Genomic DNA, 24,385 nt, shown 5'->3' on the forward strand with positions numbered 1-24,385 from the left:
TCTCTTAGGATTTTTAAAGGTTCACTGTATATATTATCTTATATCTCAATCGATCTTATTAGTGGCTTATCGTTAAAACATGCAGTTTTGGCTGGGCATGGTGGCTGTATTCCTAGCACTTTGGAAGGCCGAGGCAGGTAGATCACCTAAGCCCAGGCTTAGGTGAGATCAGCCTGGGCAACCTGGTGAAACTGTGTCTTTATAAAAAATTAGAAAATTAGCTGGGTGTGGTGGTACATACCTGTAGTCTCAGTTCCTTGGGAGGCTGAGTAGGGAAGATCCCTTGAGCCTGGGTGGTCGACGCTGCAGTGAGCTGTGCACTCTAGCCTGGGAGACATTTAAAAAAAGCGCAGTTTTTATCTTCTCTTATTTTTTTATGTTTTCTTTATATTAATTTTTTATTAATACCTGCTTTTATCTTTTATAGTTCTTCCTTGTATTTTGCTTTGGTTTAAACTCTTGACATCTTAAGTTGATCATTTATCATATTAATTTTCAGTCTTTTTTTGCTTTCTAACATGTGCATTAAATTAATCTATGAATTTCCTTTAAGTACCACTTTAATATACCCCACTAATGTATGATATGTGATGTGTTCATTATTTTTCAGTTATAAATATTTTATCATTCCAATTAGGGCTTCTTCTTTGACCTATCAATTATTTAAAAATGTGGTTTCTGGTTTCCAAAAGCATTTTTATAATTTTTAAGAGACTTATTTCTAACAGTGTTGAAATTAGAATGTGGTCTAATTGTAGCTCTGAAGCTTCTGTGCTCGTGGCCTAATACAGGGTTAATTTTTGTAAATCTTCCACGTATGCATGAGATTACTATGTATTCTTTGATTGTTTTCCATCTTTCCTTAAGCTAGTTTAATCCCTTTAATGTATTATCTTCTGTGTGTTTGTGGGGTGTTATGCAGTAAATGTTTACGTCCCCCCAAAACACTCATTTGTTAAAACCCTAATCCTGACAGGTTGGTACTTAGAAGTAGATTCTTTGGGAAGTAATTAGGTCATGGAGGTGGAGCCCTCATGAATGGGATTAGTGCCTTGATAAGAAAAGGCAAGGGAGTTAGTGAGCTCTCTTTCTGTCATGTGAGGATAAAAAGAGAAGTCAGCTGTCTGCAGCCCAGAAGAGGGCCCTCACCAGAGCCTAAGCATGCTGGCATCCTGATTTCAGACTTCTAGCCTCAAGAACTATAAGAAATAAATTTGTGCTGTTTATAAATCACTCAGACTATGATACTTTTTTATAGCAGCATGAAAGACATAAATTGGTTCTGAGCAGTGGGGTGCTGCTGTAATAAATATCTAAAAATGTGAAGGCAGCTTTGGAACTGGGTAATGGGTAGAGGCTGGAAGGGTTTTGAAGTACTTGTTAGAAGACACCAAGATTGTCGTGAAGGAACTTTTAAAAGTGATTCTGGTAAGGGCTCAGAAAAGAGGAGAGCTCTAGAGAAAACTCCCATCTTCTAAGAAAATACATAAATAATCATGTCCAGATTGTTGGTAGAAATGTGGACAGTAAAGTCCATTCTGATGAAGTCTCAGATGGAAATGAAAAAGATGTTTTTGGACAGTAGAGGAAAGTGGATCCTTTCTCAAGGACATGAGCCTTCTCCTGCCCTCAGACTGAAACTTACATCATCTGCTCTCCTGATTCTTAAGTCTCTGGACTCTGGAACTTATGCTATTGGTTCCCCTGGTTCTCAGACCTGCAAAGTCAGACTGAAACTACATCACTGGCTTTCTTGGGTTTCCAGCATGCTGACTGCAGACCTTGGCACTTCTCAGCTCCCATGATTGCCTAAGCTAATCTCTTATAACAAATCTTTCTATACACATTTATATCCTATTGATTCTATTTCTCTGCAGAACCCTAATTCAGTATTGTACTGATTTTTAAATTCCTTTGTTCATTCACTATTGAAGCATGTGCTTTATTCTTAATAGTATAATAGACACTAAGGGCAGAGACTAGAGAAGTATGAATTAAGACTGCAAATTCCTCAGAAACGTCTGGGGAGTCACGACTACATAAATCTATTTAGAAAATGTAAATAAGAAAAATAATAGAAGGTAAACTCTGTATGAAAATTATGAAAATGAATGGAACAAAGGGCATTATTATACCTGGGGCAATTTTTTGTTCAGTGGTGCCAGGCTTGTTTTTAGGTGATTGAATGCCTAAGAAGTCGAGGTGCTTTTTGTGGAACCCCATGAAACTTTAATGGATTTATTTTCATCATGAATCAGGAACCATTTTATCAGTGGAAAATATGAGTAGCTTATGGAAGCCATTTAACAGGCACAGCCATGAATGTGCATATCCATGACAGAACAAGTTGGAGAAAGAAACATGATTAGCTATTTCCAAGTTTCTTTGTTAATATTCATTTGTTTTATTACCTGCTTATTCTTGTCAGCATGTGTGTGATAACAGGCATCCACGGCATAGAAGTGTTAGGGGGAAAAGTGAACATTTAGAAAACCTTTTCCATTTTTCTTCTTGCAAATGGAGAAAAGTTATTTATTATTAGATTTTATAGGGAATCATTTGGAGGCTGCTATTCTAGTATGAGCACACCACAACCAAATATCTGATCTACAGATTGTATGATTTTTTTTTTGAATATGGCTTTTAAAAAAGCTGTTACTTAGTTAAGTTTTTTTTTTTTTGAGATAGGGTCTCACTCTGTCATCCAGGCTGGAGTGCAGTGGCATGTTCATGGCTCACTGCAGCTTCACTCTCCCAGGCTCAAGTGACCCTCCCACCTCGGCCTTAATAGTACCTGGGACTACGGGTGTGTGCCACCATGCTCAGCTAATTTTTGTTTTTTTTTTTTTTTGTAGAGGCACAGTTTTCTCATGTTGCCCAGGCTGGTTTCAAACTCCTGGGCTCAGGTGATGTGCCTGCCTTGGCCTCCCAAAATGCTGGGATTACAGATGTGAGCCACCGTGTCTGGCCACTGAGTCTCTTCTTCTTCTTCTTCTTCCTCTTCCTCTTCCTCTTCCTCTTCCTCTTCCTCTTCCTCCTCCTCCTCCTCCTCCTCCTCCTCCTCCTCCTCCTCCTCCTCCTCCTCCTCCTCCTCCTCCTCCTCCTCCTCCTCCTCTTCTTCTTCTTCTTCTTCTTCTTCTTCTTCTTCTTCTTCTTCTTCTTCTTCTTCTTCTTCTTCTTCTTTTTTTTGAGATGGAGTCTTGCTCTGTCGCCCAGGCTGAAGTACAGTGGCATGATCTCGGCTCACTGCAAGCTCCGCCTCCCAGGTTCACGCCATTCTCCTGCCTCAGCCTCCTGAGTAGCTGGGACTACAGGCGCCTGCCACCATGCCTGACTAATTTTTTGTGTTTTTAGTAGTGATGGGATTTCACTGTGTTAGCCAGGATGGTCTCGATCCCTTGACCTCATGATCTGCCCACCTCGGCCTCCCAAAGTGCTAGGATTATAGGCGTGAGCCACCACACCTGGCCGAGTCTATTCTTAATATTCAGTCTATTTATTTTCAGTTGTTGTGATATATTTGTATATATTCACTATGGAGTTGATGCTGAGGAGAGTTTGTAACTGCCTTATAGAAATTATCTCTGTGGCTTGACTTGGCTCTATTGTGAGATAAAAGAATGACTTCAGAAATTGCCTTGAGGATGGTTTACAGCATGGGATGGGAAGACTAGTGAATGAACTGAACAGCTAGAAAGCCAGAAACTCACAACACCTGAAAATTGCACGAGCCATTCATGATCTTTTTCAACCTGTTTACACATCCCAGGCCCTTCATTTTAGTATCTATGACAGTGAGATTAAAAAAAATCTTTCTAATCAGAGAATTTGTAAATTAAAATGTTGACTCAACATTTGCTTGTAAGGATTCATTGGAGTGATAGAGAAATATTGGGGGTTTGGGGAAAGAAAGCAAGAACAACCGTTTGGTTTTGTGTTTTCTCTGCATGTGCAGAAATTTAATTATCAGGTCACCTCAGTTCTCAGCAGAGTAAATTACAGTCTTGGCCATTAATTTGTATGCAAATGCCGCCACAGTAGGAAAACAACACAACACTTGGGTCCTATCAAGCAATTCCCTTGTAGGAGGCGTACAAATGAGAGAGCAGAGCTTAGAAGAGTTAGAGAGGCTGACAGTTTCACACTTGCTTTTGTCTAGGTGAGTCGTTTTGCAGTGATGAAACAGTTTAGAGTAATCATCAAAGCCAAATGTTCGGAAAACATTGGTAGTTGAGAGGGTCCTTGAAGTGAGAAACGAGGGGCCAGTGAATCTGACTACAGATATGGATCTGTTTAGAACACTACCTACAGTTGAGGGTTTTGTGATCCCTGCAGTCAGAACCAATCACCCTACCTCTCAGTACTTTCATCATGGCTCTTCTTTTATCTTTGATGGGTTTGGCCTCGTGGGGAAAGAAAATAAGCCTCAAAGAGGCTAGAGGAGCCCTTGATATAGGGTGCATCCCTTAGGTGAATAATCAGCAACCCAAATCCCTGCTCAAAGATGCAAGGACCAGTTGGGGCTGACATAGGTATATTAGTCAGGGTTGTCTAGAGGAACAAAGATAATAGGATGGATGTATATATAAAGGGGAGTTTATTAAGGAGTATTGACTCACGTGATCACAAGGTAAAATTCTGCAATAGGCTATTTGCAAGCTGAGGAGCAAGGAAGCCAGTCCAAGTCCCAAAACCTCAAAAGTAGTGAAACCAACAATGCAGCCTTCAGTCTGTGGTGGAAAATCCAAGAGTCCCAAAGCTGAAGAACTTGGAGTCCGATGTTCAAGGGCAGGAAGCATTCAGCATGGAAGAAATATGGAGGCTGGAAGACTCAGCCAGTCTAGTTTTTCCACGTTCTTCCACCTGCTTTTTATTCTGGCCATGGTGGAAGCTGATTAGATGGTTCCCATCCAGATTGAGGGTAGGTCTGCCTTTCCCCATTCACTGACTCAAATGTTAATCTCCTTTGGCAACACCCTCACAGATATACCCAGGAACAATACTTTGCATCCTTCAGTCCAATCAAGTTGACAATATTAACTATCACAATAGGTAAACACTTTTTTCTCATGGGCGTAAATATAGCGGGCTGAATATGGCACCAGAAGGGCCCAGGTTGTAGTATCATTGTCTGCATTCAGAGTTAATTGGGTTTGACCTTAGTTCGTGGCTGTTGGGACAGGGAAGAGGGTCCAATAACTAGAGACATGGGGGCGGGGTCAGACAACTAAGCTATGGGCTGGATTTAAAGGCTTATCTAGGAACTTACAATATAAATAGGAATGCTGGAAGAACTTCCCAGGTAAATACAGTGGGGAGTAGAGAAATGCAACATTTCATGGGTACTCAGGCTTCTTTCCTAGGTTTAGAGCAGGAAGACAAGTGCTTATTGGCTCATGACTTATGGATCTGAGCTTTCTCAGCTGCACAGAAATGACTTTATGCAGGGAAAATTTGAGTCACTAAGGGGAGATCATCTGGGTCTCGCAATGGGAAGAGGTAAGGCTGCTGTAAGATACAGATTTCTTTTAAGCCACCATTAAAAAAACTCCATTGAGGCACAATTGAAGTACAATAAACTGCACATACATAAAGTACACAAGTTGATGAGTTTTGACATATTGTACTTGTGAAACAAATACCACAGTCAAGAAAACATATATTTACATTACTCCAAAAATTTCCTCTTGCCTCTTTGTAATCCGTCTCTCTCTCTAACCCCATCCCAGGCAACCATGGATTGGTTTTCTGTCACTATATATTATTTCAAATTTTTAGATTATTATATAAATGGAGTTATATAATGCACATTTTTTTTTCACCTTTTTTCCCACTCAGTTTAATGCTTTTGAGATTCATTTATGTTGTTGCAGGTAATAAATAGTTCCTTCCTTTTGATTTCTGAGTAGTATTCCATTGTATTGATATACCACAATTTGTTTATCTGTTCATGTGTTGCCAGGCTTTTCTTTGCTTCCAGATTTTGACTATTACACATGAAACGTCTATGAACATGTGTAAGTCTTTGTGTGAACATGTGTCTTTGTTTTTCTTGGGAAAATATCTGGGAATGGGTGGCTACATAATATGGTCAAATGTATGTTATGTTTAAATTCTTTTTTTTTTTTTTTTTTTGAGAAGGAGTCTCACTCTGTCACCCAGGCTGGAGTGCAGTGGTGCAATCTCAGCTCACTGCAACCTCCACCTCCCATGTTCAAGTGATTCTCCTGCCTCAGCCTCCGGAGTAGCTGGGATTACAGGCATCTGTCACCATGCCCAGCTAACTTTTATATTTTTTAGTAGAGAAAGGGTTTCACCATGCTGGCCAGGCTGGTCTCGACCTCTGATCTTAGTTGATCTACTCGCTTGGCCTCCCAAAGTGCTGGGATTACAGGCATGAGCCACCACACCGGCCTAAATTCTTGGGAAACTGCCAAATAGTGTTCAAAAGTTTTATCATTTTACATTTTCACCAGGAGTGTATGAGGGCTCCAGATGCTTTGCTTCCTTGACCTTGATATGTTCAGTTTTTAAAAATTTTATCAATAGCAAAGAGATGGAATCAGCCTAAATGTCCATCAGTGGTATACTAGATAAAGAAAATGTGGCACACATGCACCCTGGAATACTATGCAGCCATAAAAAAGAATGAGATCATGTCCTTTGCTGGGACATGGATGGAACTGGAGGCCATTGTCCTTAGCAAACTAACACAGGAGCAGAAAATCAAATACCACATGTTCTCACTTATAAGTGGGAGCTAAATGATGAGAACACATGGACACCTAGAGGGGAACAACACACACTGGGACCTTTGGGAAGGTGGAGGGTGGGAGGAGGGAGAGGATCAGGAAAAATAACTAACGGGTACTAGGCTTCATATCTGGGTGATAAAATAATCTGTACAAAAAGAAACCCATGATACAAGTTTACCTGTGTAACAAACCTGCACACATACCCCTGAACTTAAAAGTTAAGAAAAGATTTTTAAAAATTGCCGTCAATTCATCGATATCTCATGTGGTTTTACTGTGTCTTACCCTGATGATCACTGATGTGGAGCATCTTTCATTTGTTTATAGGCCATTTGTACACATTAATTTATGAAGTGTCTAGATTTTTAAATTTTGTTGGTTGTGTTATTTATGAGTTGTAAAGGGTCTTTATAAATTCTAGATAGAAGCCCTTTATTTTCCCTCAGTCTGTGGTTTGCCTTTTTGTAAATGACATTGTTCAAAGAACAGAAGTTTTTAATTTTGATGGAGTCAAACTTAGGACTTTTATTCTGGTCTGGTTCATGCTTTTGTATATCCTGAGGTCACAAAAGATTGCTCTGAAGTTTTTCCCTGGGTGCTCTATAGTTTAAAGTTTTACGGTTAGATTATATATATGTAGATCTACATATATACAAATTAATCAAAATCATATATATGTGTATATGTATACACATACACACACACACACACACACTCAATGTAAGATAGAAGGGTTGATGTTTCTTTTCCCAAATAGATACCCATATGCTCAAGCATCAGTTTTCGAAAATACTTTAATATTGAATTACATTGGCACTGTTGTGAAAAAATAATAGAACATACATGTGTGGTGCTATTTCTGGACTCTCTATTCTGCTTCATTGATTTATTGATCTATCCTTATAGCAAGTTGTCTTGATTTAATGTGCTATGTAATAAGTCTTGAAATCAGATAGGTTGGTCCCCCTACTTTGTTCTTCTTAAAAATTATTTTGACTATTCTAGGTCCTTTATGTTTTCTTAAACACTTCAGAGTCTACTTGTCAAATTTGACAAAAATGTCTGTTTGGATTGCATTAAATCATTATACTGGTTGAGGGAAATTAGCATGTTAACAATATTGAGTCTTCTATTTTCTCTCAGTAATATTTTATTGCTTTTAGTGTGAGAGTTTTGAATGCTTTTTGTTAAATTTATTTCTAAGTATTAGTGCAGTTTGATGCTCTTTCTAAATGGAATTTAAAAAATTTCATATGTAATTTGTTACTGGAATATAAAAACAGAATCCATTTTTATATAATGACCTTGCCAAATTCACTAAGTAGTTCTCGTAGTTGATTTTAGCTATAGGGTTTCAGTAGATTCCCTACACTCCTTTTCTTTCAAGATTGAGAAATATCCATAGGATGGTGAAATTTTTTTTTTAATCAGAAATTGACAATAAATTCTGTCAGCATTGTTTTCTGTATGAGTTGAGATGATTATTTGGTTTTTCTTTTTTATTGTGTTAATTTGGTGAATTGCATCAACTTTAGTATCTTAAACCAACCTTGCATTTCTAGGGTAAACCTTATGTGGTCATAATATATAATCCTTTAAATATGTTATTGGATTTCTTTTTTTAATATATTGCTGAGGATTTTTTTATGACTATAATCATAAGAGATATTGGTATATGATTTTCTATACTTGTGATGTCTTGTTAAAAGGTGTTTAGGGTTATGCTGACCTCTTAAAATGAGTTCAGAAATGCTCTTTCTTTCTCTTCTTTCTGTAAGAGCTGTGTAGAGATTGGTATTATTTGATATTTATTGAACTCTGTATCCAAAAACTGGAGAACACTCTTTTCAATTGCACATCATTATGATCAACTGCATGTCAAGGTACAGAGATAATAAAAGATACAATATTGCATTGTGGGGTTGATAAAGTGTGAGGTTAAATATGAGATAACAATAACACAAAGGAGAGGGGAGGTAAATTCTTTATACTGTTGCAAAGTACAAATCATTGTACCATGGTATAATACTGTATAATGCAATGTATAAATTTTGTAAATTGATATAACACTGTCTTAAAATAGACTGTGATTCACATAGGACACAATCCCTAGAACAACCATTGACAAAAGCAAATGCAAATAGGTATAGCCAAAGAACTTAATAGACAAATTAAAATTGAATTTTAAGCGAACAGGTTATTAACACATATATAAAGTAGTAAGAGCAACTGAAGATGAAAAAACAGATGCAACAAATAGAAAACAAACAGCAAAATGACATACCTAAACCCAACAATGTTCATACATTAAATGCAAATTAAATAAATTCTCACTTGAAAGTACAGATTGTCAGACTGAAGAAAAAAGCAAGACCCAACTGTATTATAGCTATAAGAAGCATACATTAAATATAAACACAGACGGGTTGAAAATGAAAGAATTAAAAATATGAGTTATGCAAACTGAGAGCATAAGGAAGCTAGTGCAGTTACATTAATATCAGACAAAGTAGACTTGAAGACAAGGAGTATTAGGAAAAAGAAAGAAGTATGTTTTATAGTGGTAAAGTGGTCAATTCAAGAAGACACAAAATTGTAAGTGTGTATGCACCTATTAAGGGCTTCAAAATACATGAAGGAAGAAGTAACAAACTAAAAGAAGAAATAAAATTTCAAAATAAAAGTTAGAGATTTTAACACCTCTTTCTCAGTATCTGCTAGAGCAATGAAAAAAAAAAAAAACCCAAAAAAAACCCCAGCAAGTATATATATAATCTGTGTTCCTTTCTTTCAGAAATTGGATCTCCTCCAATTCTTGCTCACCATGCCTTCAAATAGTTGACTTAAAAAATGTTGTTGTGAATTTATAAATTTTACTTGTAGAGGGGTTAGTTTGAATCACTCTGCCATTGTCAGAACTGGAATTTTCAATATTGTAATTTGTTTCCTAGTATAGTGCTTTGTAGGTTACTAATTGTAATGGAAGATTTTCTGTTTGACTCACTCATATTTAACTATTACAAGTGCCATCGCTTTGTTCATATGTGAAATGGAGTTGTCAAAACATCTCATACAAGGTTTGGGTGACAAAACAGATGTTTGCAGGAGGACCAGATGTTGATCTTTTTTCTGCCACTTACTAGCTATTTGATTGTAAAGTAGCCTCAGCCTTAGCTTCTCTATTTGAGGTGGGGATGAGGGAGAATGAAGGAGTTGGTTTACATCAACGTTTTTAAAACTTAATGTGTCAGAGTCTTCCTTCTCCCCCCAGCATAATCTTATAAAAATATAAAGCATATTAAAACAAAATAGCCCTGATCGAAAAGAGTACAGAGCCCAACCTGTGTATTGCATCCCTTATACACCTCCATGTCTACATTGGCATTGAAGCTCCTTTGGGGAACCTTAGACTTCCTCAGGGAATAGTCTCAAAAAAAAAAAATCAAGACTGGGTAATTTATAAAACTATTTTCCTAACCTGTTTGAGTCCAGGAATGGCCAGATTGTGCTTTTAGAAATGTGGCCGTTTTTCCTAGGGACTAATGTGGGCAGTTGTCATCTTTGACCTCCCTTCTGCTTTTTCTTATCCTTATTTCTATCCTTATCCAACCAACATGGGCAGCCATTTGCTGTGGATATTGGAGAAATCTTATATCTAAGGGATTTCCTGAAATTGTAGTTGAAAGTAGCACTCAGGTACTGCACCACTGAGCACAACCCACCCCTACCTGTCTCTACTTCCCGTCTATATAGTGGGAGCAGTACTTGCCTCCACCGCATTGCTCCTATGTGGGAGGAATTAATAAGCTTGGCGCTGCTCTGATCATTTATAATTTTTTTCTCCATGTCTAAAGTAGCAGCAGACAGGCTCAAGAAATCCTTTCTTTGCATTGCCAGTTGGTAATTTTGCTTCCTTAAAAGAAGCAACAAAATGAGCAGGTGTTGGGCACTTCCCACTTCCAGGCAGTGTTGTTAGCTCCTACAGAGCACTCCACCTCCAGGCTTGGGAAAAAGCATTGTAAGGTAAGGTGGGAAGTACAACCCACGCTATCAGCTTTATCTCCTCCTGCCCCAGCGCTTGTTTTTTCCACCCTTCCACTACAACAACCCTAATGGTAAGTTCTCAAAGTCAGACCCTGGGAGAGGGCACATGCTTTCCTTTGCATATAAATGCCAAGCTGGAGAAAAGGATTTCCACAAAGGGCAGTGACATGGTGGGTGGGGGATGCTGATGAGGATGATGAAAATAACAATAGCAGTTAAACATTTAAAAAGTGTATCATATGCCAGACATATGCTAAGTGCCTTTACGTGATTTATCTCATTTAGTCTTCTCAACAATTTTAAGAGGTAAGGGATATAGAAATGAGGACGCTGAAGTTTAGAGAGATTAAAGGAACTTGCTTAGGTCCCAGACTTGCAAATGTAATATCCCAGTTTTAAACTCTGTCAGTGTGGCTTCACATTCTGCGCTCTTAACCACTCTAACAGTGGCTGATACTACTCCCAACAGACAGTTTCTGTCATACTAAGACCCCACCATCCTGTCTGTCTGGAAGATAGAGATGGAATTTCCTCTGCCCCTCCTTAAACTAGAAAAAAATGATTAAAAATTAGAGAGGAACACTCTGGCTTCCTTGCAATAGGAACTTGATACTGATAGGTCATTTTTGGATACCTCTTTGACTGTGAAAGTCATGAACTGCCTGCCAGCCCAAGAAGCCCACAGTAGCACCTTGATTGTGTGTTCATAAAGGGATGAAGCTGCTGGAGTACATGTATCAGAAAGATTGCAGGAGAGTCAGTCTTCTCTTTGGTGGCAGATGTTTAGATGATATCTGAGATATGTCTGAATTCTGTGATTGAGTGAAATGAACAGTCTTTCAGCTTCAAGGTGTATCCACATTTATGAAAATTGTGTAACTTTTTTTCTGTCACATTAGCAAGTTAATTGGATGAAGGTAAATTAGATAAAAAGATAAAATAAAAATTTCTATTGTCTTATTTCCTTGGTACTTAATTAGAAAGGGATTTCAACTTGGTATGTATATGATGCTTCAGAAGATGCTAACTTATTGTTGAAATAAGTGTCACAACTTAGAGGAGACCTTGTGACTTTCAAAGATTAAGTTAAATGAAGCCCACATTAGCTATTTATTTGGTAGCATAGATACATTGAAAGGCAAGTAGCTGGGATCTTGCAAATAGACAAGAGCCAAATTTTAAATTTGAAAACAAACAAACCAACGAACAAACATTGGGGAGAGATTGGAAAATGCTATGGAAAAACCATTGACTTGGAACATGGTAGACTTTAGATTGGTCCTGGTTTGGTGTGATGGTGGGCAAATCACTTCAGCTTTTTGGCTTTGGTTTTTCTACGTGAAGTAGAGGGAATAGATGCTCATGAAAATCTGTTCCAGCCCAATGTATGTAATTTTATTTTCCTGGTGATAAAACACAGTTGCATCCATTTTGTCCAGAATTTAAGAAGTTTTTTCCATGGGGAAACAGATGGTAGAGGGAGCATAATGGACTATTAATAACATGGACTTCGGAGCAAGACAGCTTGGGTTTGAATCTTGGCCCACTGCTTTTAAACTGTTATGACTGTGGCAAGTTATTAACCTCATTGTGCCTTAGTTTCTTCATTCATAGCCTGGGGATAATAATAGTACCTACTTCCTTAGGTTATTGTGAGGGGTAAATAAGTTAATGTATGTCAAGTAGTAGAACAATGCCTGGCATGTGATAAATGCTGCATAAAAGATTGCTTTTGTTACTGTAACAGTGCCACTATTGACTTCTCTTGCTGCTCAGTGGCCTTTGCAAGATCTCTTTGCAGGAGATCGCAGGTTTCATTTTTAGACTGAGAATTCCCTGAGGTCCTTGGGGAGTGAGGCTTAGAATAGCACGTGCAGATGTATTTATAATCCCACAAGGAGCAATAAGCCTGTATGCACTCACATCTACACTACTACTGCCCTTTTCACTGCTCTGCTCTTCCTTTATCCATCACAAAGAAAGCACTCTTGACAGGTGTCAGGGTGGAAGCAGGAGAGCTCCCTGAACCTTGCTATGAGAAGTAAGCTAGATAGGGCTCTAGCTTCCTAATGCAATGAAATCTGATGATATGCACAGTGGTTAGGGACATAGATGCTGCACCTAAGTCCCAACTTTGGTAATTTCTTAAATTTGTTGCCTTATGACAAGTTACTTAACTTTTCTCTGCCTTTTGTTTCTATCTATATAATCATAATGTAATTCCTACTTCATGGAATGGGTAGATGCAAATTCCCAAGAAGGTAGCTGGTTTATATGTTTAGTATATGGGCAATGTTGTAAGTACTGTATGATTGTATATCAGGCAAGGAGAATTTTTGCTCTGTGGATGATCAGTGGCTCACTAAAAAAAATCAAGAACCAAATGCTAATAAATTAGTTGCTATTATTTTATAGATGGAAAGATATCCATGCATTGACTAACTCATTTGAAATGGATGACTTATGACTACTTAAATTTTAAAAATTGGCCTAAAAATATAAATTAGAATGGAATCTCAGAGTTGGAAAACACTCCAATTGTTGTCTAATCCAGACACCCCTCACATGCATGTATCTCCCCAGGTGCTTAGCTGGTCCTGTACTCTAAAGGTGGAAGTAGTTTGATTTTGTTCCTGTTGTCCCTGGATCTCTCCTATTTGCAATGGTCTATCCCATCCTAGAGTGCTATGCCCAGCACATGGAGGCATGAAGAGACTGGTCATTATGGTGGTTTTCTGATGGGATGGTATTTGCATAGCTTATTGGAGTAGTGCTGGGAAATCTAGTCTCTTCTGACACTTAGGTTTTCAGGTCCTACTGTGGTGTTAGATGCAGCCAATAGACTTAAGTGAGATGACAAAGATGTACTCTTACGTTCCTGGAGAAGCTGCTCCATGAAAGAGAAGATCAGTAAAAAACAAATCGAATGTTGATGCGTGTCGGGGAAGTTTGGAGTTGGAGAATTTTAGAGCTAGAAAAGACCTGGGAGATGATCCAGACCTTTAAAATGATCCAAAAACAAGGCATAAGAGAGGTTAAGAGACTTGGCCACAGGAGCTCCACTAGTTAACATGAGTACACAGAGTGAGAGTTCTTTCCACTGCCTCTCTCTGATTCTCCAGCACTCTGATTAGAAATGTGGGTGCTAGAGACTGGCTGCTTTAAATCAGATCTTGGTTCTGCTCTTAATTGGCAGTATGATCTTCTGCCAGCTGTGTACTTCTCTCTGCCTCAATTTTCTTACTTGGAAAAATGGTAATAATCATAAAGGTTTTATGTGTAAGGCACTTATGACAGTGCCTGACGCATAATGAGCACTCAGTAAGTGTGTTATTATTGCTAGTCTTCCAGAGAACCCCAGGCAGGAATGTCAGCTCTCAGACAAGCCAGAGAATACATGTTTTGACCAGGCTGGTGTTTAAAAGTATTTTCTGTCAGTTGAAATATGGCTTTTTATTCCTTCCTGGCTTCTGATTCAGAAGTGATCTTCAGGACCCATCTGTGAATGAACAACCATATTCTTCTCTGGAATCACTATGTGACTTTGGGATATAAAATGATTAAAAATTATGCCCCATTATTTGTGGTTTCCAATTCACATTCAGCAAATATTTACAGAGTAGTCTGCTGTGTGCCTGTCTTGGAGATAGGGCCTGGATGCAAAGGTGGGCAGTCTGATGTGCTCCTCACCCTCATGGTATATGCAGGTTAGGCGGGGCAATTTGCAGTTAGATAGGTAATGCTGCCGTGGCATGGGAGGGAGCACTGACAAGAAAGAACAGAAAATTGTTTTACAGCACATGCAGGGAGCTCTTAACCTGATGTAAGAGGTCAGGGAAGGACTTTCTGGAAGAAGTGATGTCTAAGCTGAGACCTCAGTGATGAGTTAGATTCCTGACTAGTGTATATAGGGGCTGGAGAAGAGTATTCTAAGCACGGGGAACCGTGTGTGTGTGTGTATGTGTGAGTGCATGGATATACACTCAGGCTTAGGAAAACTCTGGGTATTCACCAAGTCATTCAATATTTAACAAGTGTTTATGAACTACTTACTATGCAGCAGGCATTGTTTTACATATTAAGAGACATCAGTTAACAAAATAGGAAATATTCTTATTTTCATGGAAGTTATAGGGGAGAACAGAGAACTAAAGCTTAGTGCTATGAAGACAACTACTTAAGGGAGGATGTTCAGGGAGGACTGTAGGATGAAGTGCTAGTCAAGCTGAGACCTGCGATGTGAAGGAGCCAGACATGTAAACACCTGGGGGAGGCAGAAGGAACAACAAAGTCAAAGAGCTCAACGGCAAGAACAATCTCGGCCTGTTGGAGAAACTGAAAGAGGGCCCGTGTGCTGGTATATCAAGGTGTGGGAAAAGTGTATGAATAATTCAAAGGGTGTTTCATTAGGAGGGCTGTTATCAAAAAGATAAAAGACAACGTGTGTTGGTGAGGGTATGGAGAAAAGGGAACTCTAGCACACTGTTGATGGGAATGTACATGGTTGCAGTTGTTATGGAAAACACTATAGAGGTTCCTAAATAAACTAACAATAGTCTGGGCATGGTGGCTCACGCCTGTCATCCCAACACTTTGGGAGGCCCTGGCCAACATGGTGAAACCCTGTCTCTACTTAAAAAAACAAACAAACATACAAAAAAACCTGGGTATGGTGGTGCATGCCTGTAATCTCAGCTACTGTGGTGGCTGAGGCACGAGAATTGCTTGAACCTTGAACCTAGGAGGCAGAGGTTGCAGTGAGCTGAGATCGCGCCACTGCACTCCATCCTGGGTGACAGAGTGGGACTCTGTCTCAAAGAAAAGAAAAAAGATTAAGAATATACTGCTATATGATCGAGAAGTCTGTCTTCTGGGTATATGCCTCAGGAGCTGAAATCACTACCTCGTAAAGATACCGCGCTCCCATGCTCACTGCAGCGTTATTCACAGTAGCGAAGATAAGGAAACAACCTGAGTGTCCGTCAATGGGCGAATGGATGAAGAAATTGTGGTACATAAATATGCCTTAGAAAGGAAGGAGATTTTTATATTGACAATGAAAAAAAATTTAAAAAACGAGATCTGTCGTTTGCCCTAACATGGATGGAAATGGAGGACATTATGCTAAATGAAGTAAACCAGACACAGAAAGAGACATGGTGCATCATTTCACTTATATGTGGAATCTAAAAAAAAAAAGTTCAAATATACAGAAACAGAATAAAACAGTTACCAAGGGACAGGGGGCAGGAATAGGGATGCATGTCAAAGTATACAAAATGGATCTGCAGGATGAACAAGTCTACAGATCTAACCTACAAGATGTGGGTTATAGTGAATGAAACTGTATGTCATTAGGGACTTTTGTTGAATAAGTAGATTTCAGCTGCTCTTGTTACACAAAAAAGTAACTATGCGAGGGGATAGATATGTTAATTTGCTTCACTATAGGAACCATTTTACTATCTGTATGTATCCCATACCATCATGTTGTAAACCTCAAATATATACAACTTATTTTTACAAATCAATAATTCAAAGGTTGGATTGTTGATGCTGAGAAAGATTCAGAAAATTTCTCAATGGGTTAAAACACACACGCAATGAGTCTCTTTTCTTTTCTTTTCTTTTTTTTTTGAGACGGAGTCTCACTCTGTCACCGAGACTGGAGTTCAGTGGCGCAATCTCAGCTCACTGCAACCTCTGCTTCCTGGGTTGAAGTGATTCTCCTGCCTCAGCCTCCCGAGTAGCCAAGATTATAGGCGCCTGACACCACACTTGGCTAATTTTTGTATTTTTTTGTAGAGACAGGGTTTCACCATGTTGGCCAGGCTGGTCTCGAACCCCTGACCTCAAGTGATCTGCCCATTTTGGCCTCCCAACATGCTGGGATTACAGGCGTGAGCCACTGCACCGGGTGGACTCTCTTCAAAACTGGAAAGCTTTTGGAAAATCGTGTTGTAGATACTCCTTCTCCGAAGTAGGGATTGGCTATGTGTGTTTTAATAAATGAGATGAGATGAAGAGCATACATCCCATGGTCGTTGACTAGAACTGCATATAAGGAAAATGTGCTGATACACATTCTGTTTCCAGTTATGAACACATTTAAGCAACATAACAAATTAGCAGGGCTGCCTGGCTCAACATGAGAGTTCATTATGATGACTATGGGTGTCCCAATGATTTCTGTTGGGTTCTAGCTTTATACCGTATTTCTGATTGCCTTCAGGAGCATTCTTTTCTTTGGATTCAAATTTGTGTTGCAGAAGTGTTTTACATTTTTTTCTATCCAGTTTGAGCGTGCCTTTGTTCAAGCTTATTGTCCATGTTCTTCTCTTCTGTTTTCTCCGAATACGGAGAGTCTATCTCTGTATTCGAGCACATAGGCCACACAGGAGACTCATGGCTCTTGTTTACTCCCAGTCAACAGCTTTGGGGATGACGAAGAGCTGTCCACATCTTCCGACAGTGACGAGGAGGTGATCAAACAATTTGAGATTTCCGTGTCCCGGTCCCAGAGTTTCCGTTCAGTGACATCTGAGAAAGGAAAGCAGACAGGATTGGAACAGAAACCAAAATTCAGCCGTTTGTTGTTGACACACGGAGAAGATGGCACAGAAGTGTCTGCCTGCGAAGGTATTCTTTGCCTGACACCCTTTCTTTAGACCAGGGATGGCCAATGGTATGAGCACATCCGAGTTATTCAGCCTCCACACTCTGCATCTGAGAGTCCAGAAAGGAAAAGAAAATGAGACAGGATGCAGCACATGGAGCAAAGGGGCTGCTTTCAACCTCCCAAGGGGACTGCCATGCAGGAGGGTTGAGAGAAGGAATGGATCAGAACTGGGTGGGTCTCGATACTCGGTTGTGGGACCCCTTTCTTTCTTATTGGCCACTTCTTCCTAAATTTAGAATAGTATTTATTGAGCTTAGCGAATCTTGTTCCCTTTTGATAAACACAAAAATTTCATGTACCTGTCCACTGACGTTGAGAGTCTGTGCCATTTCTCCCATTTAGAATCATAAAATAAGTTTTCCATACATCTATATAACTCCAGAAGATATTTTGAAGCCTTTCTTCTAATTAGTTTGCATTATGAAAGCAATGGGTATTTTTATCTTTCAAATAAAAAAAGTAATGTAATAATATTATAATAACCTTTTTCAAACAGCACATGCCCCTGCATCCTTACCCTCAGTCCCTGTAGTTTCTTACACACCCCACCTGCATGAAAATTACTGGGTAAGCACAAAGTCTTATGTCATTCTCCAGCATTATCTTCCTAAATTTACATTTCACAAAGGGGAGGGGATACTCAAAGGTAGGGTGGCCAGCTTGGGATGGTGGGCAGACCTTGTTACAGGTCCTCCTCCCCTCTCTAACATAGACCCAAAGTAACCTGGAGAGAGGATGCAAACAGAACAGTACACTAGTTCTTTGTAGTTTCCCAAGCAAAGGTCAAAGTATCTGTCTGACTCCTTTATGCCCAGAGCCCTGAATAGACACAGCCATCGTAACAAGGAAGGGTCTGTGACGTGTATTTGGTAAAAAAGCAAGAGAAAATGCTCTGCCACCCACCTTCATGACCTGATCTCAGTTACCTGAGCTCTCTAACCTTTCCTTCTTTCCTTTTGGGAAGGTGGTCAGTCAAATGAGGGCATAGCTGTAGATGTTCCATGTTTTCAAACCCAGACAGACAAAAAGGAGGGTGCAGAAATTGAGAGAAGATAAAAGAGGAGACATTTTGATTTGAGGATGAGCACAGGACATGCAGACAGAATAAAGGATTAAAGAGCTAGAATTAACAAAAAGACCCCTAATTTTCAGCAGGAATAACTTGTTATCTGTCATGTGGTCTGACTTATTGGCATAAACCAACATAATGCATTTTATTGCCATTCTTTTTAGCTCAAAGTAAATTAATAAATAAAGGCCTTATATAACCGAACCACAACATCAGTGGCTGCGGACACCGTCATTTCCCCACCCCCTCTCTTGGCTTTTCTCTTTCTCTGATGTTACATCACAGCATTCCTTTCTCTCCATTGAGAGGGCAAATGTTAGCTAATGAAAGTTAATAGCAGTTGATTCCCTGAGAACAGCTTGTTTAATCCTAAAGCTAATGGCCCCATTTCCCCAAAGCCCAAGTGTCTGGCTTCTGATTTATACAAATGGCTGATATTCTGAGAGTTCTGACAACCATTCTAACCCTTATCCTTCCTGGAATGAGCAACAAATTATCTCTTGTCCTAACTGGTAATTCTGAATTTTAGACAGAGGTTGATAGAAAAGGTTAAAGAGGAAAAAAAATCTACTACATTGAATGAAGTACCTGTAGATTTTGAAGAAAATCAGCAGGATTTTCACAGAAATAGCCACATGCCAAATTTTAGGTTACCAGATGCCATGGAAATGTTAACATGGTTTTTATTGCTTGATTTTTTTTTGTTCATCTTTATATCAGTGGATTTTTTTTGGTGGTAAAGAATCATGAAAAGATTAAGCATGCAGCCCAGAGAGGAATTTTTTGGTATGCCTGTTCTCTATTTAGCTGTTTTATTCCACTGTAAACCTTGTTTTGTAAGACCAAATGTAGTTGTAGAAACAGTTCTTCCACTTTAAAAATGCATTCAAAAGTGTTGGACAGTGAAATTAAAGGTCCAAATCCAAGTAAAATCTGAAACATGAATGAGCTATTGGTAGGTTGTCTCATATTTCATCTTAAGTGAAATCCTTCATTCTAGATTCTGTGGGGAGGCTATTTGGAACCATATTCCAGGCAAGTTCTCTTTTGTCCTGTGTATCTGATTTAATGTTATCGCACTCTGTTACTGGATTCCTGATAATGTTAAAGAGGGTTTTTGGTCTAAGTGGTCTGGATTGGAGGCCTGTATGCAAGGTCTTTAGGCATGAAAGGTTAGTTGCAGAATATTAGTCCATTTCCTGGGGCTTTTTTTTTTCTTTCTAGCAGTAACCTTATTTTTGCTTATGGAATAGTTATTCTGAGGATGTTTCCTACAAGCTAGATATTATTACCCTGTTGTCCTCAAAACCAGATCAATTGTCTCCAGAATGTGTACTTAGTTTTGTTTGAGATGGTATATCCGTCATGGTTCAATTGGAGAACTAGAACCAGCAGGATTTTATGCATACATATACATACAGAATGTACATGTACATACAAACACATGCACATGCAGGGGTGTGTGTGTGTGTGTGTGTGTGTGTGTGTGTGTGTGTACCCCAAGAGATTCATTGCAAAGAATTGGTTTATATGAAGGTGGTGGCTGGCTAGGTAACAGAAATACACAGCCCCCATATTTGCAGAACAGGTTGCAGAAAGGTAGGGGGAAACTCTAGGCATGAGCTGAAGCTGTAGTTCTTAGGTTGAACTTCTTCTCCAGGGGAACCTCAGTTCTCTTAAGGTCTTTCAGCTGACTGCTTATGTAGGATAATCTCCTTTGCTTAAAGTCAACTGATTATAGGCTTTAGTCACATCTATAAAATACCTTCACAGCAATACCTAGATTTAGTGTTTGATTGAATAATTGGCGCCTATAGTCTAACCAAGTTGACACATAAAACTTGCCGTCACAGATGGTAAGCAGAAGTCTTTGTATTTGGGTGGCGATCAGGGAAAGAGGTTTGGGAGTATGCAAAATGTATTTGAATAATGAGGTTTTATTCTATCAAAGTGGGATATGGACTAAGCAAGTGGAAGAGTTTCTCTGTTAAAATAAATTTGGTTGATGTGACATAGTTATGGCCTATAATTTCTAAGAAGCCAGGATACATTTCTCTGACAACAGGCAATTACTTTTGTGCGTGTGTTGAAGGTGACATGATCTTCTTTAATTTAAAGGCACGGGAAGACTGCTTTATGGAAAGGTGAATCACCTTTCCCTTTCCTCCTCCTCGCAACTTGACTTGTACCCCAGATTTGCTTCGCTAATTCATTCCTTGCTTGTCTGTCATGGAAAATGGTTTGTTACGTTAATATCATTCTTATGTTTTTTAGTTATGAATAGCTTTTCAAGGCTTAATGTAGCTTTTGAAAATTCTCTTATTACTGATCTTGGTATTATCACCGTAGGAGTTAAAGTCATGAGACAATTTTATGGGGGTAATTTCTTGGTAAAGTAAAATTTTGTGCTGAAATCCTGCTGTGTTCTACACATGTTGATGGATGACCCACTGTTTAATAGGACATTTTACTGTTCGTATATGTGAGGAATGGGTGTGCTAATTAGAGACTTAGAAGAAAATCCTGCTTTATGTTGTAGGTTTTTGCATGTGGATTTTTCCTTGTTCTGTCATTTTGTGTGGCCTGTTTTTAGTATGTTTGCCAAATAACCAAAAGTCTGGATGTAAAAATGTTGTGATGTCCTATAAAAGTGTGTCTAAGGGGTCTGAACTGAATAATTTAGGATAACAAAGAAGATAGGGAACTTTCTCAATGGCTGCTGTGATTTTACAAAACCCCAAATCAGGAGTCTGAAGTTCTACTCCGAAGATCTGCCTGAAGATGTTTTTATATGGTCTGGTTGATAACATATTTTTAAAGTTTGAATGCTTACTATACATGGGTCATATACTCTGGTGAATCCCTGTCACCAACACTCATATTGCCGCATACCTGGCTGCTTTCAATGTTTATTACCTACCTAGACTTTTAAGTTCTCTGAAGGGTTAGTGATAACCCACTGGCAGATAAAGACTATGCAGTAGATGTATGTGGCTTAGTACCATCCAGGAGCTTACATTCTATTAATAGCTGAGGTATCAGGCTAACGAGGGAACACAATTGCTACCATACGATGTATATGTAAGGGCTTTATGACATAGACTTTGCCAACCCACTCCCTTGTCCTGTCTAAATCTCTAATTTTCTTTCATCCTGGGATGGGGTCTGCTGGAGGAGAAAAGAGGCCAAAGAGATAAGAGATCTTCAATTTCTCTTTGGGCGTGGGAGGCAAATACTGGGGGCAGCTATTTCTTAAGAAGATCCTGCCAGCTTTTCCTGACCATCTGAGGACAACCTTGACATGTAGGAAGACGAAAGGGGATGAATTGGAGTGAGGAGTGCTGAGAGAGAAAAGTGTGGAGACTGAAGGAGGCAGGGAAGGCTCAGGAGTTGTTGGCGCTTTGTATGGGGAGGGAGGACAGGACACAGGGAGGGTTTGAGGGGCACTGTGAGCAGAAATACACAGCTAGCATTTTCATAAACGGGTGAGACCAGAGGAATGAGGCATGGTCACTTGGGAAGCAGTGGAAAATGGGGTTGGATGGGCTGGATGAGGCCAGTTCGGGCCAGGCAGGTAAGCAAGGCTAATATTTATGGAAGGCCTGCTGGCTGCCAGGTGAATATTATTTCATGTATCCACAGTGATCTTCTGATGGCTTTTATCATTTTTTAGATAAAGAAGCAAAGATTCAGAGAATTTGAATATTGTCCAAATTCTTATGGTAGAGACAGGATTTAAACTCAGATCATATCAATCCAAGACCATGAATCAAGGAGAGAACTTTTTACTTGGTAGGGTCACCGAAGCTTTTTGAGCAGAGGGGAATATAGTAAACACTGCAGAGAAACGGAAGCATGGTAAGGTTGGGAGACCATATGATCTTCATATTAGACGACTCTTTTTGCTTTCTAGATCCATTGCAGAAGTCTTGTGGTCATTAGCTCCAGCAAAATGCTGCGTCTATTTTATCCTTTTGACATAAATATACATTCTCTACACTCATATTTAAAAAGTATTAAACCTTCTGATACCCCCCATAATGAGATAATGTTCTTTTTCATTTTATGGATCAAGTTTCTTCACTGTATGGATAGAATTATGTTTCTGCAGGTATTATTGGTATGGGTTCTGTTTTCGCAATCTTGATTGTTGTGACTGCAATTACTCAATTTCTCTAGGTAAAAAGGTATTAAAAATAATGCATTTGAAACAGTTTTCTTATTGCAAATTTAGATTTGGACGGAGCCAGCCAACGGCGTTATTCTGAGAATCTCTCCTATGGTGAAGATGACCACATCCCTGCTCACTCACAGTCCCCATGTGAGAGGGGGGATGCCAAACACCATGGCACATCTCACCAAGAGTCCAATGTGGTCCAAAGCCTCAGGCGCCAATCCACAGAGGGCAGCTTGGAGATGGAGACAGCTTTTAATAGCCGGGGATTTGAAGATTCCTATGCCACTGACAGCTCCTCCATGTGGAGTCCAGAGGCAAGTTATTTGTTTTTCATTCTTTCATTGGTTCCCTTTCCCCTTCCCCTCTTTCCACTATCCTTTCTCCTCATCTCACTAAAAAAAGAAAAAAAAAATTCCAGAAAGGAAACATTACCTTTATCTGCAATAAATTTTTGTTCAGATGACCAAAATCCCATGCATGTCAATAACAGAATCATAACTATCTCTCAAAATGGAAAAAAAAGGGAGAATGGTTTTAAAAAAAGGAAGAAAAAGAGGAATGGTGACAGAATGGATCCAGGAACAGCCAGGCTTTTCTTTTACATAAAGGCTTTTTACAGGCTTAATTTTAAATAATGGAATTTTCAGTTCTTTAGAGAGACTGGCTTATTTACTTCATGGTTTCAATTAAGTGGAGTCTCTTTTTATTTAGTCCAAATCTCAAGTTTTGATTATTTGATATGAAAGTTATTTGAAAATGGAACTAAAATGATATGGCCTTCCAAGTGAAATTATACAAGGTATGATGATGTGGCTGTTGCACTGTGAATATATTTGTTAGCTTTGAATTTAACTGAAGGCCTAGGAAACAGCATTAATCAGTAATGGCCCTCTGGCCATTGACACTGCTTTTTGTAGTAAATCTCTGATAAAAGATACTTCTTCCAAAGTTCTTTTTCAATTAAAGCTTAGTCCAGTATAAATGTAACAATCAATCCAGAGATATGGCTGGAGGTGATGATGGTAGTAGCTACAATTTATTGAGCAGTTAATATATGCCAGGCACTGTGATAAGGATTTTACCAAATTGTTTCCTTTTACTGGCCCTTACAGTTATTTTTCCATTAGATAGATCCCTCCTATCATGATTCTGTGACATTGGAAGGCATTAAGGAATGGCGTTTAATACCTAATTTGAAATTAATTTTGATGAAATAAGTCATATACATATATAAACCTTTAATATAATTTGCAGGGATGAGGGAAGGAGGAGAGAGGTAAATGGATTTTATTAGCATCCATTTAAGAAAATAAACAGAATGCATCTCTTGTTAGGACTTGGAGTGTCACACACACTAAATGCTCAAGGTAAAAAAAAAAAAAAAAAATCACAGAAAACCCTGTTAACAAGCCTTACTGCTGACACATTGGTGCGTGTAGGTAGTATCTAAGGGGGGTATGCACACATATACGTTCCCCTGTGTAGGTGTTTCTGCTGAGGACCTAAATGGTAGCTCACATATGTGGTTTGTGGCTTGTTAAAAAGCAGCCCTTCATATAGAGGCACCCAAAGCCATTAACTTTATAAATTTTGTTTAAAAAAAGAAAAAACTCTGCTTACCCATTAGTTTGCTACCAAGCCATATTAAATCCCACACACGA

At 39.0% G+C, this 24,385-nt stretch overlaps 1 protein-coding gene across 5 annotated transcripts in view; it reads left to right on the forward strand.

Annotated features, from left to right (window-relative positions):
• The window catches only part of SYT16 (synaptotagmin 16), a 309,807-nt gene that overhangs the window by 234,699 nt on the left and 50,723 nt on the right, over positions 1-24,385 (forward strand). For 4 of the 5 annotated variants that reach the window (XM_037984089.2, XM_037984087.2, XM_007986910.3 and 1 more), the window contains 2 exons: positions 17,226-17,438; positions 22,782-23,038. In XM_037984089.2, coding sequence (XP_037840017.2) covers positions 17,226-17,438; positions 22,782-23,038 — 470 coding nt within the window. The remainder of the gene's footprint in view (positions 1-17,225; positions 17,439-22,781; positions 23,039-24,385) is intronic. The other variant, XM_037984091.2, reaches the window with a different exon arrangement.

This window comes from Chlorocebus sabaeus, chromosome 24 (assembly GCF_047675955.1).
Source record: "Chlorocebus sabaeus isolate Y175 chromosome 24, mChlSab1.0.hap1, whole genome shotgun sequence".
Lineage (NCBI taxonomy): Eukaryota > Metazoa > Chordata > Mammalia > Primates > Cercopithecidae > Chlorocebus > Chlorocebus sabaeus.